The sequence below is a fragment of the Dictyostelium discoideum genome (assembly GCF_000004695.1).
Source record: "Dictyostelium discoideum AX4 chromosome 2 chromosome, whole genome shotgun sequence".
Classification (NCBI taxonomy): Eukaryota; Evosea; class Eumycetozoa; order Dictyosteliales; family Dictyosteliaceae; genus Dictyostelium; species Dictyostelium discoideum.
This window is the reverse complement of record NC_007088.5, coordinates 6,295,039-6,307,716: the sequence shown is the minus strand read 5'-3', so window position 1 is coordinate 6,307,716 and position 12,678 is coordinate 6,295,039. Positions and strand designations below refer to the sequence as shown.

General features: G+C 28.8%; 3 protein-coding genes across 3 annotated transcripts in view; all 3 read right to left on the bottom strand.

Moving 5' to 3' along the window:
• Positions 1–9: 9 nt before the first annotated feature.
• On the bottom strand, positions 10–1,344 carry DDB_G0276237 (hypothetical protein; the record flags this gene model as incomplete). Its single annotated transcript, XM_638178.2, has 3 exons — positions 10–422; positions 524–1,030; positions 1,188–1,344. 3 exons carry the CDS (start codon positions 1,342–1,344, stop codon positions 10–12), a joined length of 1,077 nt encoding a protein of 358 aa, XP_643270.2.
• Positions 1,345–2,060: 716 nt separating this feature from the next.
• On the bottom strand, positions 2,061–6,572 carry enlA (actin binding protein; the record flags this gene model as incomplete). Its single annotated transcript, XM_638177.1, has 1 exon — positions 2,061–6,572. The coding sequence occupies one exon, from the start codon at positions 6,570–6,572 to the stop codon at positions 2,061–2,063; it is 4,512 nt and encodes a 1,503-aa protein (XP_643269.1).
• Positions 6,573–7,970: 1,398 nt separating this feature from the next.
• Positions 7,971–12,678, bottom strand: part of gtr2 (alpha amylase domain-containing protein) — a gene marked incomplete at both ends in the record, with an annotated part of 7,422 nt that continues 2,714 nt past the window's right edge. The window contains one exon of the mRNA XM_638176.1: positions 7,971–12,678. This exon is cut by the window's right edge and continues 2,714 nt beyond it. Coding sequence (XP_643268.1) covers positions 7,971–12,678 — 4,708 coding nt within the window.

Sequence of the window (12,678 nt, the reverse complement as noted above, 5' to 3'; positions counted from 1 at the left end):
AATAAAAATTTATTTTGAATGTTCTCTAATGATTTTACATTTTAAACAATCACATGATTCTTCATGTTCTTCATCATCATCGTCATCACCATCTTGTTCCATTTCTTGTTCTTCGTCATCTGGAAACTCTAAATTTAAATCATAAATTCTTTTATTCAAAGAATCTTGGGTCATTTGTAATCTACAAGTCATTGTTTCTCCACCTTCTAAATCAATACCTGATGGTAAAAGGATTGTAGTTTGTTTCCAATGAGTTTCTGGATCACCTGGTGCTGTTGATAATTCGACAGTACCTTTTGATCCGTCGAAATAACAAATAAACCAAATTCCAAATCCGTGAATAGTTTTTGGTTTAATATTTTCTGGAAATTTAAAATCTATATTATTTATTATTATATCTTCTAATTCTTCACATGTAATTGCTATTTTTATATTAATTAAATAATCTATAGTGTTAATAAAATTTTTCTTTTTTTGTATGGGGGTGGTTTAATAAATTTTAATTATATATATATATACATACTATTAAAATTTACAGATAAAATTTTATTTTCTTTTAAAACTAATTGATCTTTTTCTAAATATTCAACATATGGAGCTGGTAATTCTTGAAGAGCTGGTTCAGATAAAATTGAAAAATCAAAACCATATACATCATTCCAAAAGTTTATTTTTTTATCCATTAATTTATTCATATTTACTGGTGCTAAAAATATATCTGCTCTAGATGGAAACATTATACCATTATCTTTTAAATAACGATCACGTGCATACAATACACTGTTTAACATTGATTCGTGAAATAAATAAAATCCCATCCACTCTGAAATAATGATATCAACTTTTTCATCTTCAATTTCATCTGTAATTTCTTCCATTCTCTTATGAACTACCTTTATAATTGAATCAAGTTTATTATGTTGAACCAATTGTGAACAATATCCTGCCATTAATGATCCTTCAATTGCATATACTCTTTTTGCTCCTGCTTTTGCTGCAAACATTGATAATATACCTGTACCTGATCCAACTATATTATTATTATTATTATTATTATTATTATTATTATTATTATTATTATTATTATTATTATTATTATTATTATTTTATTTATTTAAAATAAATGTTAATAAAAAAATAATTATTTCTATTGACTGATTATATGGGTTATTTTTTTTTTTTTTTACCATCAATTACCACTTTATCTTGAAAATCAATCGAATTTAACTCTATTGCATTTTTGTAAGCTAAAGTTCTTGGTTTATCTTTTAACATTACTTCATGAACATTTAAATTGAAATAACTTTTAAAGTATTCATCATCCACTATATTATTCAACTCCATTTTTTTTTTTTTTTTTTTTTCCGTGGTTATAATTAGACTAATCTTGAAAAAAAAAAAAAAAAAACGAACGAAAAATCCTATAAAAAAAAAATTTTTGTTTAAAAAAAATTTTTTTTTTTTAAAAATATTTTTATTTATTTATTTTTTTTTTAAAAAGATATTATAAAATATATTATATTAATATAATATTTTATAATTAATTGGATTTGTTTATTATTTTTTTTAATTTTTTTTTTAAAATTATTACTATTATTTTTTAACTGCAATCCCTTTATATTGTTATTGGTTGTTTTTTCCATTTTTTTAATTCTATTTAATAATTTAAAATTATTTGTTTATTATTAAAATCTGTCATTGAGGGTTTGTGTTGAAAATTTTTATTTTCATTTTTATTTTTTTCCATCAACTCTAAAATAAATATGAAATTAAATATTTAATAATCACCAACAAAATCAAATTAATATTTACATAATAAAAGAAGAGGTATACAAACTGGTTTTTATTTATTATAAAACTAATAGTTTTGAGAATAAAAATAAAAATAATAATAAAATTGAATAACACCAAAAAAAAAAAAAAAAAAAAAAAATTAATTCAGTCCAATCTAATAAAACTTTAATAACGAAATTAAATACAACAAACTTAATCATAATTTATAGGAAACATTTTTTATACAATTTAAAAAAAAATTTTATTTATATTAATTTGTAATGATACTATATATTATTACTATTATTATTATTATTATTACTATTATTATTATTACTATTATTATTATTATTATTATTAATATTATTATTATTATTATTACTATTATTATTGTTATTATTATTATTATTATTAATTAAATTTTGATGTTGAGATTTTAATAAGTCCCAAGATTGTAAAGTTTCAACAATATGTTTGATTGATTTTGATCTAACTTTTTGAACATCTTCCCAAACTACATTTAAAGGTATACCAGTTGACCAAGCACAAGATAAAAAGTAACGACAATTTGATTCTTGTTGTTCTTCGTTGGAACAATTAGTGATGATATTTTTACGATCTACAGAGTTTTGCTCTATAGAGGATAATAATTCCAAGAGGAATAAACCATCTTGAAGGAATTGATCTTTGAAACTTTGAATACTCTTTACTTTTACATCCAAACCAATCTTGTTGTTTGCCCATTTTAAGACAGCAGATTGATTGGCAATGACTGAATCAACAACAGTCTTTTCACCAACGATAACACGACGAATTTGATTGAGAATGGCACGATTTGAACGAATATCACCATTGGCCAAATCGGTACCAGCTGTACCAGCAACATTTAATTTAAATTTATGACAGATTTCCATTGTATAATTACATAGTTCAACCATTTTGAAAACACTGGTTGGATTGGTTTTGAATCTCTTTGCATCCAAAGTACCAGGTGGTGTAACTTTTTCAAAGATCTTTAAAAAGAGATAACCCGACTTAAAGTCCTCCAAGAGATGTTTAGCATCGACACCATCAATGGCTAAACCATTTACCCATTGAAGGAGTTCAACATCATTGTTACCTTGATCCTTTGATTTTTGAACTTGATCATCCAATTGTTCAACATCTAAACGGAATTGATAAGCTGGTAAACCGTGAGCAACTCTCATAATATCGGCGACGAATAATTGATTGAGTTGACTATTTTCAGTTTCAACGATATCACGTGGACTTAACAATGACATACAACCGATTTTAGCAGCCATTGAGAGTACCATCTCTGCTCTCTTCTCCCAATCATTTTCTTTGAGGATTTCAGATTTCAAAGAATGTTGTGGAGCGATAATTGAAAAGAGATAGGCATAATTTTCACAATCTTCAAGATCGTCAGTGAAGTTATTGATGGAACGACTACTACCTTTTCTTAGATGATAATTGAACCAACGTAACATAATCTTTTCTTTCTCTAACTTCATGAAACTTGTTCTGGTCTCAGCTCTCAATAGATGGAAGAGATGACGATTCTTTGTTGGATCAGCTGATTGAAGAAGACAAGTTTCAACGATTGACCAAGTTAAATTATGTAATACAGTGGATGAAATGGTATCTTTATCATCGGATAAGAAGACGATATCTGGTACTGATGTTGCACCAAGTGCCTTAGCACCATTATAAGCCAACATTAAATTCTTTTTACAAAATTGTTGAGTCTTTTGAATTACACGTTCATCTATAGTGCCTGGGTAAACTTTATTGATCAATTCACATAATACTCTACCACTCATGAGTGTTGGTAATAATTCCTCTGGTGATGTGGCAATATTTAAACCAGCAGAGACACAATTGGATAAAAGTTGTTGAATATATTTAGTGGCAAAGGAACGTTTGGAAACTACTTGAGTATGGAATTCCTCTTTCCATTGTTCACCGCCAACCTCTTCATAGATTGTGAGTAAAACATTCAAATGTTGATCGGAATCCGATGAGAGTAATTGTTCCTCAGTTATTGTGGTTACACCCAATTTAACTAAACATGCATGAATATATTGTGCTCTTTCGGCATTGGTTGTTAATGTTACATAATGTTGAAGACTAAATTCTTGTGGCTCCAATTTGAAGAGAAGATTTGCATACATTTCCAAGTTTGCATCTAATGATTTCAAATTCTTTAATTGTACAAGTGAAACTGCTTGAGAACCAACAAGATGACCTGATGATAATAATGAAGCTCTTGATAACTCTGCTGAAATACTACAACCAGCATTTGAACCAATAGATGCTGTCGATGGTACTAATGTTACTGATGCTGTTGATGGTTTTAATACTCTACCACCACTATTACTACTACTACCATTGGCATTATTAATACTATTACCAACACCACTGTTACTACCATTTGAATCAACCGATGAACCATCATTTAACAATATACCATTATTAGCTAATAAACCACTACCACTAGTAGAGGAAGATAATTCACTTTGAATATGTGATCTACTTGAAGAATGAAGTGATGGTGAAGAAATACCACTAACAATATAATTTGCCCAAGAGAGTAATAAATTCTCTGGTGAAGATAAGATTGCTTCTGATAATAAAAGTTTTAATTCTGGAGTCTCTGCACAAACACTTTCTAAACGAGCTTGTAATGAACGAAGTCTCTTTGAAGCTAATTGTTCTTTTTCTCTTTCTTCTTCCTCACGTTCAAACTCATCCATCATATCAACATTTTCATTATCGGTATCACTTTGTTTTGATTGTTCTAATAATAAGAGTTGTTGTTGTTGTTCTTTTTCAATTTGTTCAATTCTTTGTTTTTCTTCTAATTCTAATCTTTCTTTTCTAATTAATTCTTGTTCGACACGAATACGTTCTTGTTCGATTAATCTAAGTTCTTCTTGTTTCTTCTTTTCCTCTTCAAATTGTCTAATCTTTTCTTCTTGTTCTTTTTTAATTCTTTCCTCTTCCTCTTGTCTCTTTCTTTCTTTTTCTTTTCTTTCCTCCTCTTCTTTACGTTCACGTTCCTCCTTTTCAATACGTACTTTTTCAATACGAATTGCTTCGAGACGTTCCTCTTCGATACGTTCTAATTCCATACGTTTCTCTTCTTCTTGACGTTCTTTTTCAACTCTTTCTTGTTCTAAACGAATACGTTCTTGTTCTTCTTTTAATTTCTCTTCCTCTTCTTGCATTTTCTTTGCAAGTTCGAGTTTCTCTTGTTCTTGACGTTCTTGTTCCTCTTTGACTTTGATACGTTCTTCTTGATCCATTTCCATTTGTAACATTAATTCCTCCAAACGTCTATCTTCTTCGAGTTGATCTTGAAGTTGTCTTTGTTTTTCAAGTTCGAGTTGTTGTTGTTTTGCAATGAATTCTTGTTGTTGTTTCACGAGTAATTCTTGTTCCTCTTGAATCTTTCTAAGATCTTCTTGTCTCTTTTCTTCGAGTTTTCTTCTTCTCTCCTCTTCTTCAATCATTAATTTAACCATTTCCTCCTCTTCGATTCTTCTTCTCTCTTGTTCTTGACGATCTTGTTCCTCTTGCTCTTGACGAATACGTTCTTTACGTTCCTCCTCGGCACGAGCCAACTCTTGTTCAATGAATTGACGTTCTGCTTGTTCTTGTTCAATACGAATACGTTCTTGACGTTCAACTTCATCTTGACGTGCTTTCTCTTCTGCTTGAATACGTTCTTTCTCTTGACGTTCTTTTTCCATTTTTTGTTCTTGTAATCTTCTCTTTTGTTCTTTTCTTTCACTATTTTCATCATCATCATCGTCATCGTCATCGTCATCATTGATGAATGAACCACCACCACCTTCTGATATCTTTTTACTGGCGACACCGAAAAAGTGAGTTTCATAAGCAAACATTCTACGAGATGATTCCAATATCTCTACCCATTTCTTCATATCAGAAACATTATTTGCCAACATTACAAATGTTCTAGCGGGTGTAACGATTTCAAAGCACATCTTTGAATATTTCGATGGTATATCGGCAACCTCTGTACAAGGTCTAACTGTTTGAACTGTTTTCATCAAGATACAACCCATCTCTGTTGAATCGGATTTTGATTTAAAGTAGAGTAATTTATTCTTTCTAAGACTGTACCAACGTTTGTTCCAATTCTTTAAACCCTTGATCAAACCACCACCCCTCTTTCTCATGATGAAACCCTCGAAATAAGGAACTTGCACGCAAAGGCCAAGATCACCCTTGGCGCCACGTAAAAGATTGGTGGTGCATTCGCCAACGTAACCCTGCTCCCTGACGGTCATATCGTTGGACAACTCCTCAACCTCATACATGTTCATTTGGTCGTATTGCTCCCTATCGATTGCACTTGAGATGGGCACCTGTGTAGAGACATACTTTACAATGTCCGATACGTTCATTGTGTCGTCTACCATCAATGTACGGAATTGGTTATCACCTTTACCAACTTTGATGGGTCTATAACGTTTCTTGAATTCTACAAACTCCATCTGTGCTGAATCTTTACTTGTGAATAATAATGCCTCTTTTTCATTCTCTCCCTCTAATCCATAGAAATCTAATGGATAATCATCTCTAAACCAAACACCATTTTGATCATCCTTTGGTGGAAGGAATAAACCATATTGATCTGGATCAACTTCTAATTCGGCCGCTATAAATAATCTTGCCTCTTTAACTGTTTTCTTTGGATAAAATGAAAATTTTTTAAAAACTTTCTTATCAACCAATCTAACTTTTAAATGAATTTTATCATCTGACATTTTCTTGATTTTTTAAAAAAAAAAATAAAATAAAATTCTATCTTTTTTTTTTTTAAAATGGTTTTTTTTTTTTTATTTTATTTAATAATACAAATTTGTTTGTTTTTTTTAACCTATTAAATATCTATAAGAATTGTTGGGATTAGTAAAAGGTGGTCGTTAATGAAAAAAAAAAAAAAAAAAAAAAAAAAAAAAAAAAAAAAAAAAAAAAAAAAAAAAAAAAAAAAAAAAAATTAAAAAAAAAAATTACTTAATGATATTTTTTTAAAAAAAAAAAATAAAATAAAAAATAAAAAATTTTGTTATAATTAAGCTTTTTTTTTTTAAAAAATAAATAAAAAAATAAAAAATAAAAAAATTTAAAAAAATAAAAATTAAATATATTTATAGAAATGAAATTGAAATAACAACTTAATCGTAATTAACAATTATTTCAAAAATAAATAAAAAAATAAAAAAAATAAAAAATAAAAAAAATAAAAAAATAGATAGATTTAATACAAATTTGAAAAAGAAAGTGGGTGTGTGCAAGAAATTTGGTTTGTTGATGATTTTAAGAGGTGTTGAATTATGTCGGTCATTACTATTATCATTAGTGAACAAAAATAAATAATAATAATAATAAAAATAATAATAATAATAATAATAATAATAATAATAATAATAATAATAATAATAATAATAATAATAATAATAAAAAAGTAACAATAACAATAATAAATATAAAAATAATTATTTTTACTTTTACGTGTGGGGGAGATAACTTACTTTAATTGGTTGGTAATTATTTTATTTTGTTTTTTTTTTTTTTATTCTATCAATACATACATATAAAAAAAAAGCTTTCTGATCTTTTTTTTTTTTTTTTTTTCCTCTAAAAAATTATTTATTAATTATTATTAGTTATTATTAATTCAAATCATAAGGTTATTCTTAAGGATTCAGTTACAATAAAAATAATATGAATAAAAATCAAAAAAAAAAAAAAAAATCAAAAAAAAATCAAAAAAAAAAATTAAAAAAAAAAAAAAAAAAAAAAATTTTTTTTGAAACTGTTCCACAAAAAAAAATATCTTTGAAGAGAAAAATGTTTTAAAAATAAAAAAATGCAAAGATACATTTTTTTTTTTTTTTTTGGTATGAGTGGCAGGAGACAGATAAATTATTTAATTTTTTTGTTTTTATTTTTTTTATTTATTTTTTTTTTATTTTTTTATTTTTTTTTTTTTCAAATAAAATGTTAAAAATAGAACGAATCCAATTTCAGATTTTTAATTTTTTTTTATTTTATTTTTATTTTATTTTTTATTTTGAAAGGCAAATGCAATTCCTGAATTCAAATTTTTGATTAAGATTTTAATAATTATTTATTAATTCTATTTTTTTATTATTTTTTTTTTATTGTTGTGGTGGTTGTTTAATTTGAGAATTTAACGGTTGAGTTGATGATGAATGATTATCTCTATTATCAATAACCTCAGTAGATTGTTTTTCATTAAGTCTTTGTAATTGATGATTGGTTGACCAAATTGATCTTCTCATTCTTGAGAATTCTTTTGCCCAAGCTTCAGCAACAACAGACATATCTAAAACTGATTCTTCAGCACATTTACGAATTTTTTCATAATGATGAGTGTTATTGAAAATATTGATGGCACGATGAACGGCTTGAACGTAATCTGTATGTTTATGAGCTTCAAAAGTGAAACCATTTCCAGTTTCAGTGTTGGTATTATATTCGAAAACTGTATCTTTTAGACCACCAGTTTTGAAAGCGATAACTGGTGTACCAGCAACAAAGTATTCTTGTTGTACAACACCACTTGGTTCAAATAATGAAGGCATTAAACCAAAATCTGAGCCTAAATTAACCAATGGACCATCTGAAAAGAATGAATCAGGGTCAGCCCAAAATGATTGTGGGAATTGTTTACACAATGCTTGCATTGACCAAGCACAACTACTTGCATAGGGATCTTTCATATTTGCCATACCACCAATTAAAATTTGAATTTTACCTTGATAATGACCAATCAATTCTCTAACGGCATTCAAAATTAAATGAACACCCTTTTGTAATACAATTCTACCAACAAAACTAAGTACTGGTATTGATTTATCGACCAATCCAAAATATTTCTTTTGTAGCTCTGCCTTTGCACTCCAATGATCGGTGGAAACTGCTTTCATTGCTTGTTTTCTTTCTTTTACTCTAATACCATTGGAATGAGCAAATGCTTCAGGGAATCTATGTAAAAGATTTGCTAAATGACTGGTTCTTAATAGATCATAGAGATAAGATTTGGATACGGTACCCCAATTATTACAAGTTAACAAGGCACATCTTGATGCATTCAAACAAAGTTGATGTGAATATGGATCAACGATCAATTCACGATGAAGATGATGAATCCAATTTAAATCGTCGCCACTATCAGGATAAATTCTACCTTGATAAGCTTCTTCAAGATTATGTACCAAATGGAAGAATGTAGTACCATTGAAAGTGGTACCAAATGCACCCGATTTTGCATAACCTGGAACTAAACCAGTGAACCAATCATTGGTTACAACAACTGATGGTAAAATTCTTAATTGACAAAGTAATTCCAATGATGCTTTTGCAAATAATACAATGGTTTTAAGTTGATGAATTGGTGAACCAGAGTTATAGGGTGTTGGGAAGTATTCGAAATGATGTAAAAAGTGTAAATGAATACCTTTATCCATACCTTCATGAACACCAACTTCAACACGATCTGGTCCAACATAGGTTAAAACATTTCTCTTCCAACGAATACCTTCTTCCTTTTCTAAATAACCAGTTCTACCACCTTTACCATAGTTATAATAAGGTGAAATAATATGAACTTCACAACCTAACAACTGCAAACTTCTTGTTAATTCATCCAACATTACACCAACACCACCAACTGTTGAGAAACGACCAATCTCTGGTGTTACAAATACAATCGGACCCAATGTATTATGTTGTAAAATTTCACGACAAATCTTTGGAATTTTTGGTGACTGAGTAGATTTCTTTGATAAAACATCCAAATATTGTAATATGGTTGCACCATCAAAGGTTTTGGTTAAGGTGTAAAGTACTGATTGAACAAAACTACTAAATGTTTTTTCAGTATTACCTGATAGATTTGATAAGATATTTTCAAGAGTTTTACCAAATTCTTCAATTGATGATAAACTCTTTTTAATAAGTGAATAAATTAAATTATTTGATGGATCTACATCATCTGCTAACAATTGTTTTAGACGAGTCATTGAATGTTCATAGAGTACTCTCATTGCGGCAGGTGAACCAACTTGATGATAAATACCCCAACAAATACTTGAATAACCTGGTACAACTACAAAATGTTTTTCATGAAGTAGTTCGTTCAATGATAAATATTGTGGTGGATTACTTGGATTAATTAAATCCACCATTCTATAGATTGTATCATCTGAACAAATCTTTGCCAATGGTGAACAATCGACATAGAATTCCGTGTCGGTATTGTCAAAGTTGATTGCAATGATTGCAACTTCATTACCAGAGAAACGTGCGAAACCAAATACACGATCATGCCATCCGGTTGCATGGTAACATAACAATGGAATCATACCACCACGACGTAATAAAGCATGAGATTTTCTAAGTGCCACCCGATGAGCATAATGACCACGAATTTGAGGATATTGTAATTGATAGGGTGTTGCAGACATACCAACTTTTACACGACTTGTATGAATATCAACATGATAGTACCAACCATTTTGTTCACCAATATAGGTAATTGGAATTTCCGGTAGGAAATACATAAGATCGACGGCAGCCCACGCACCAGCATTGTAAATTTGTAATGGATATGGAGAGTGATGAGTCGATGATGGATAGAGAATAATTGAATTTTGTGGATAAGTTGACATACGCATTTCATAATAATCATAGAGTGCTTTTACTGATTGACGTTGTCTTAAATCGAAAACAATACCATCTTTACTGATACCTTTATCGAAAACCGATGCCAATGCTTTTGGAATTGCAGAAGAATAGGGCACTAAACCTGAAATGATTGAATGTAATTCACGATCCCAATAAACTTCAGCAAGAAATACAAATTGTGGGAAACGATTCCAAACCTCTCTGGTCATTTTAATGAAAATTGGATTTGGATAGAAAGGAGTTGAATGTTTTGGTGAGGGTGGTGTTGTACCCCAATAGCCAAAGTTTTTACCTTCTTCCGATGGTTTCATAACGATTTCACCCTCAAAGATTTGTTGATTGGTATAATGTGGTAAATCATCACTATCCAAACGATACATTTCATCCAAATTCGATCTGAATAACAATGGACATGTATGAGCACTATCTATACGAATACCATCAACACCACGATCACCCCATAATAAAGTCTCTTGAACAAACATTTCCCAAACTGAAAGTTTACGCATATTCATAGAGACACAATCATTCCAAGTGAACTCTGAACTATCGGTACCTTCCAATCTTGAGAGTTGACCATTATTATCCAAAGTATGACAAACCACACCTTTATATTTTCTATGGGCTGCTTTGGATGATAAACGAGTTGTTGAATCGATAACAATCTTTATACCCAATTGTTTAGCTCTATTAACCAATTGTGAGAACATTTGATCACCACCAATTAAACGATTTGCTAAATCTCTATCGGTTGGACATAATGGTTGATTACTTGGTAATTTCTCTAATAAACCCATAACATAAAGTGTAGTAATACCCTCTTGATGATAATGATCTAAAGCATCAATTAAATTTTGAATTCTACCTTTTTTTGTCATTTCACCTCTATATGGATCCCAAATTGAATCTTGTAAATCTACCCAAACTTCATGCATAATTTCTTCTCTTAATTTTGGATGAACTATAAATCTACCTTGAATTTTTTCATTTTCATCTGATATCATTGGTTGATTATCATTAATTGATGATGATGATGATGATGCACTATCTGTTTGTTTATAGTTTTCATCTTTTGATGATTTTAATTTAAAAGTTTCAAAATCAAATGAAACAAATTTACCATTTGATTTTAATTCAACAACTCTCCAATCATAATAACCAGCTCTATAGAATGATGGTAAATCTATATATAATTTACAACCATCAACTTTAGGTTTATGTTTTGTGAAAATTGCTGATGATGATTGTAAGTTTTGTTTATTTTTTCCATAAGTACCACCAATTTTAATAGTACTCGATTTAAAGTTTGTTAATCTTTGAGTTGGTGGTTGAACTGTTGTAATATAAATTCTTTTTAATACATTTTCAGGTAATGGTTGGTCCAATTCTAATTCAATTCTAAAAGCATCACCAATAACTCTTATTACTGGTTTTAATGGTTCTTCAAATTGCCAAGTATGGGAATCATAGATAACATTTAATAAACGTACTGAAGATTGTCTAACATCAGCAGAAGTATGACCCATTGTACCAATTAAAAGTTTTTCAATATATTTCAAAGAGTAATAATGTTGAACTGAGATCAAATAAATGATGTCCAATTCGAGTTGTTTGAATATCTTTGACATTTCAATCTCTTCTTGTTGGGAATTCTTTTGAATTGGTATTGGTATACCTTTGGTTGTTGTTAACAATGCTGGTGTATTTGGTGCTGGTTGGTGTGATGATGATGGTGGTGGTGGGAATTGTCTACGAAGATTTACAATTCTATTTAAGAATGCTTGATATTTTCTATTATCCCAAATATGACTGTTAAACTCTTGAATAAAGTTTTGGAAAGAGTTGGTAATTTCATTATGATATTCGATATCCACAGATTTTATCCAATAGTTATAAATAGGTTCAACCCATTCATTGGTTTTGGATTCAATAATATTCAATAACCTATTATGAATTGATGTAACTAATTTAGATTCTAAATAATGATCTAATCTACCAGCTGATTGTTCAGTTAATAATATTTGTTTAATTTCTAAATTTATACCATTAGAAATATCATTATCATCAACAACAACAACATTTGAAGTTTCATCATTTCTCCAATAAATTGTAATATCTAACCATTCTGGGAATTTATGATCTGAAAGTCCAACAATT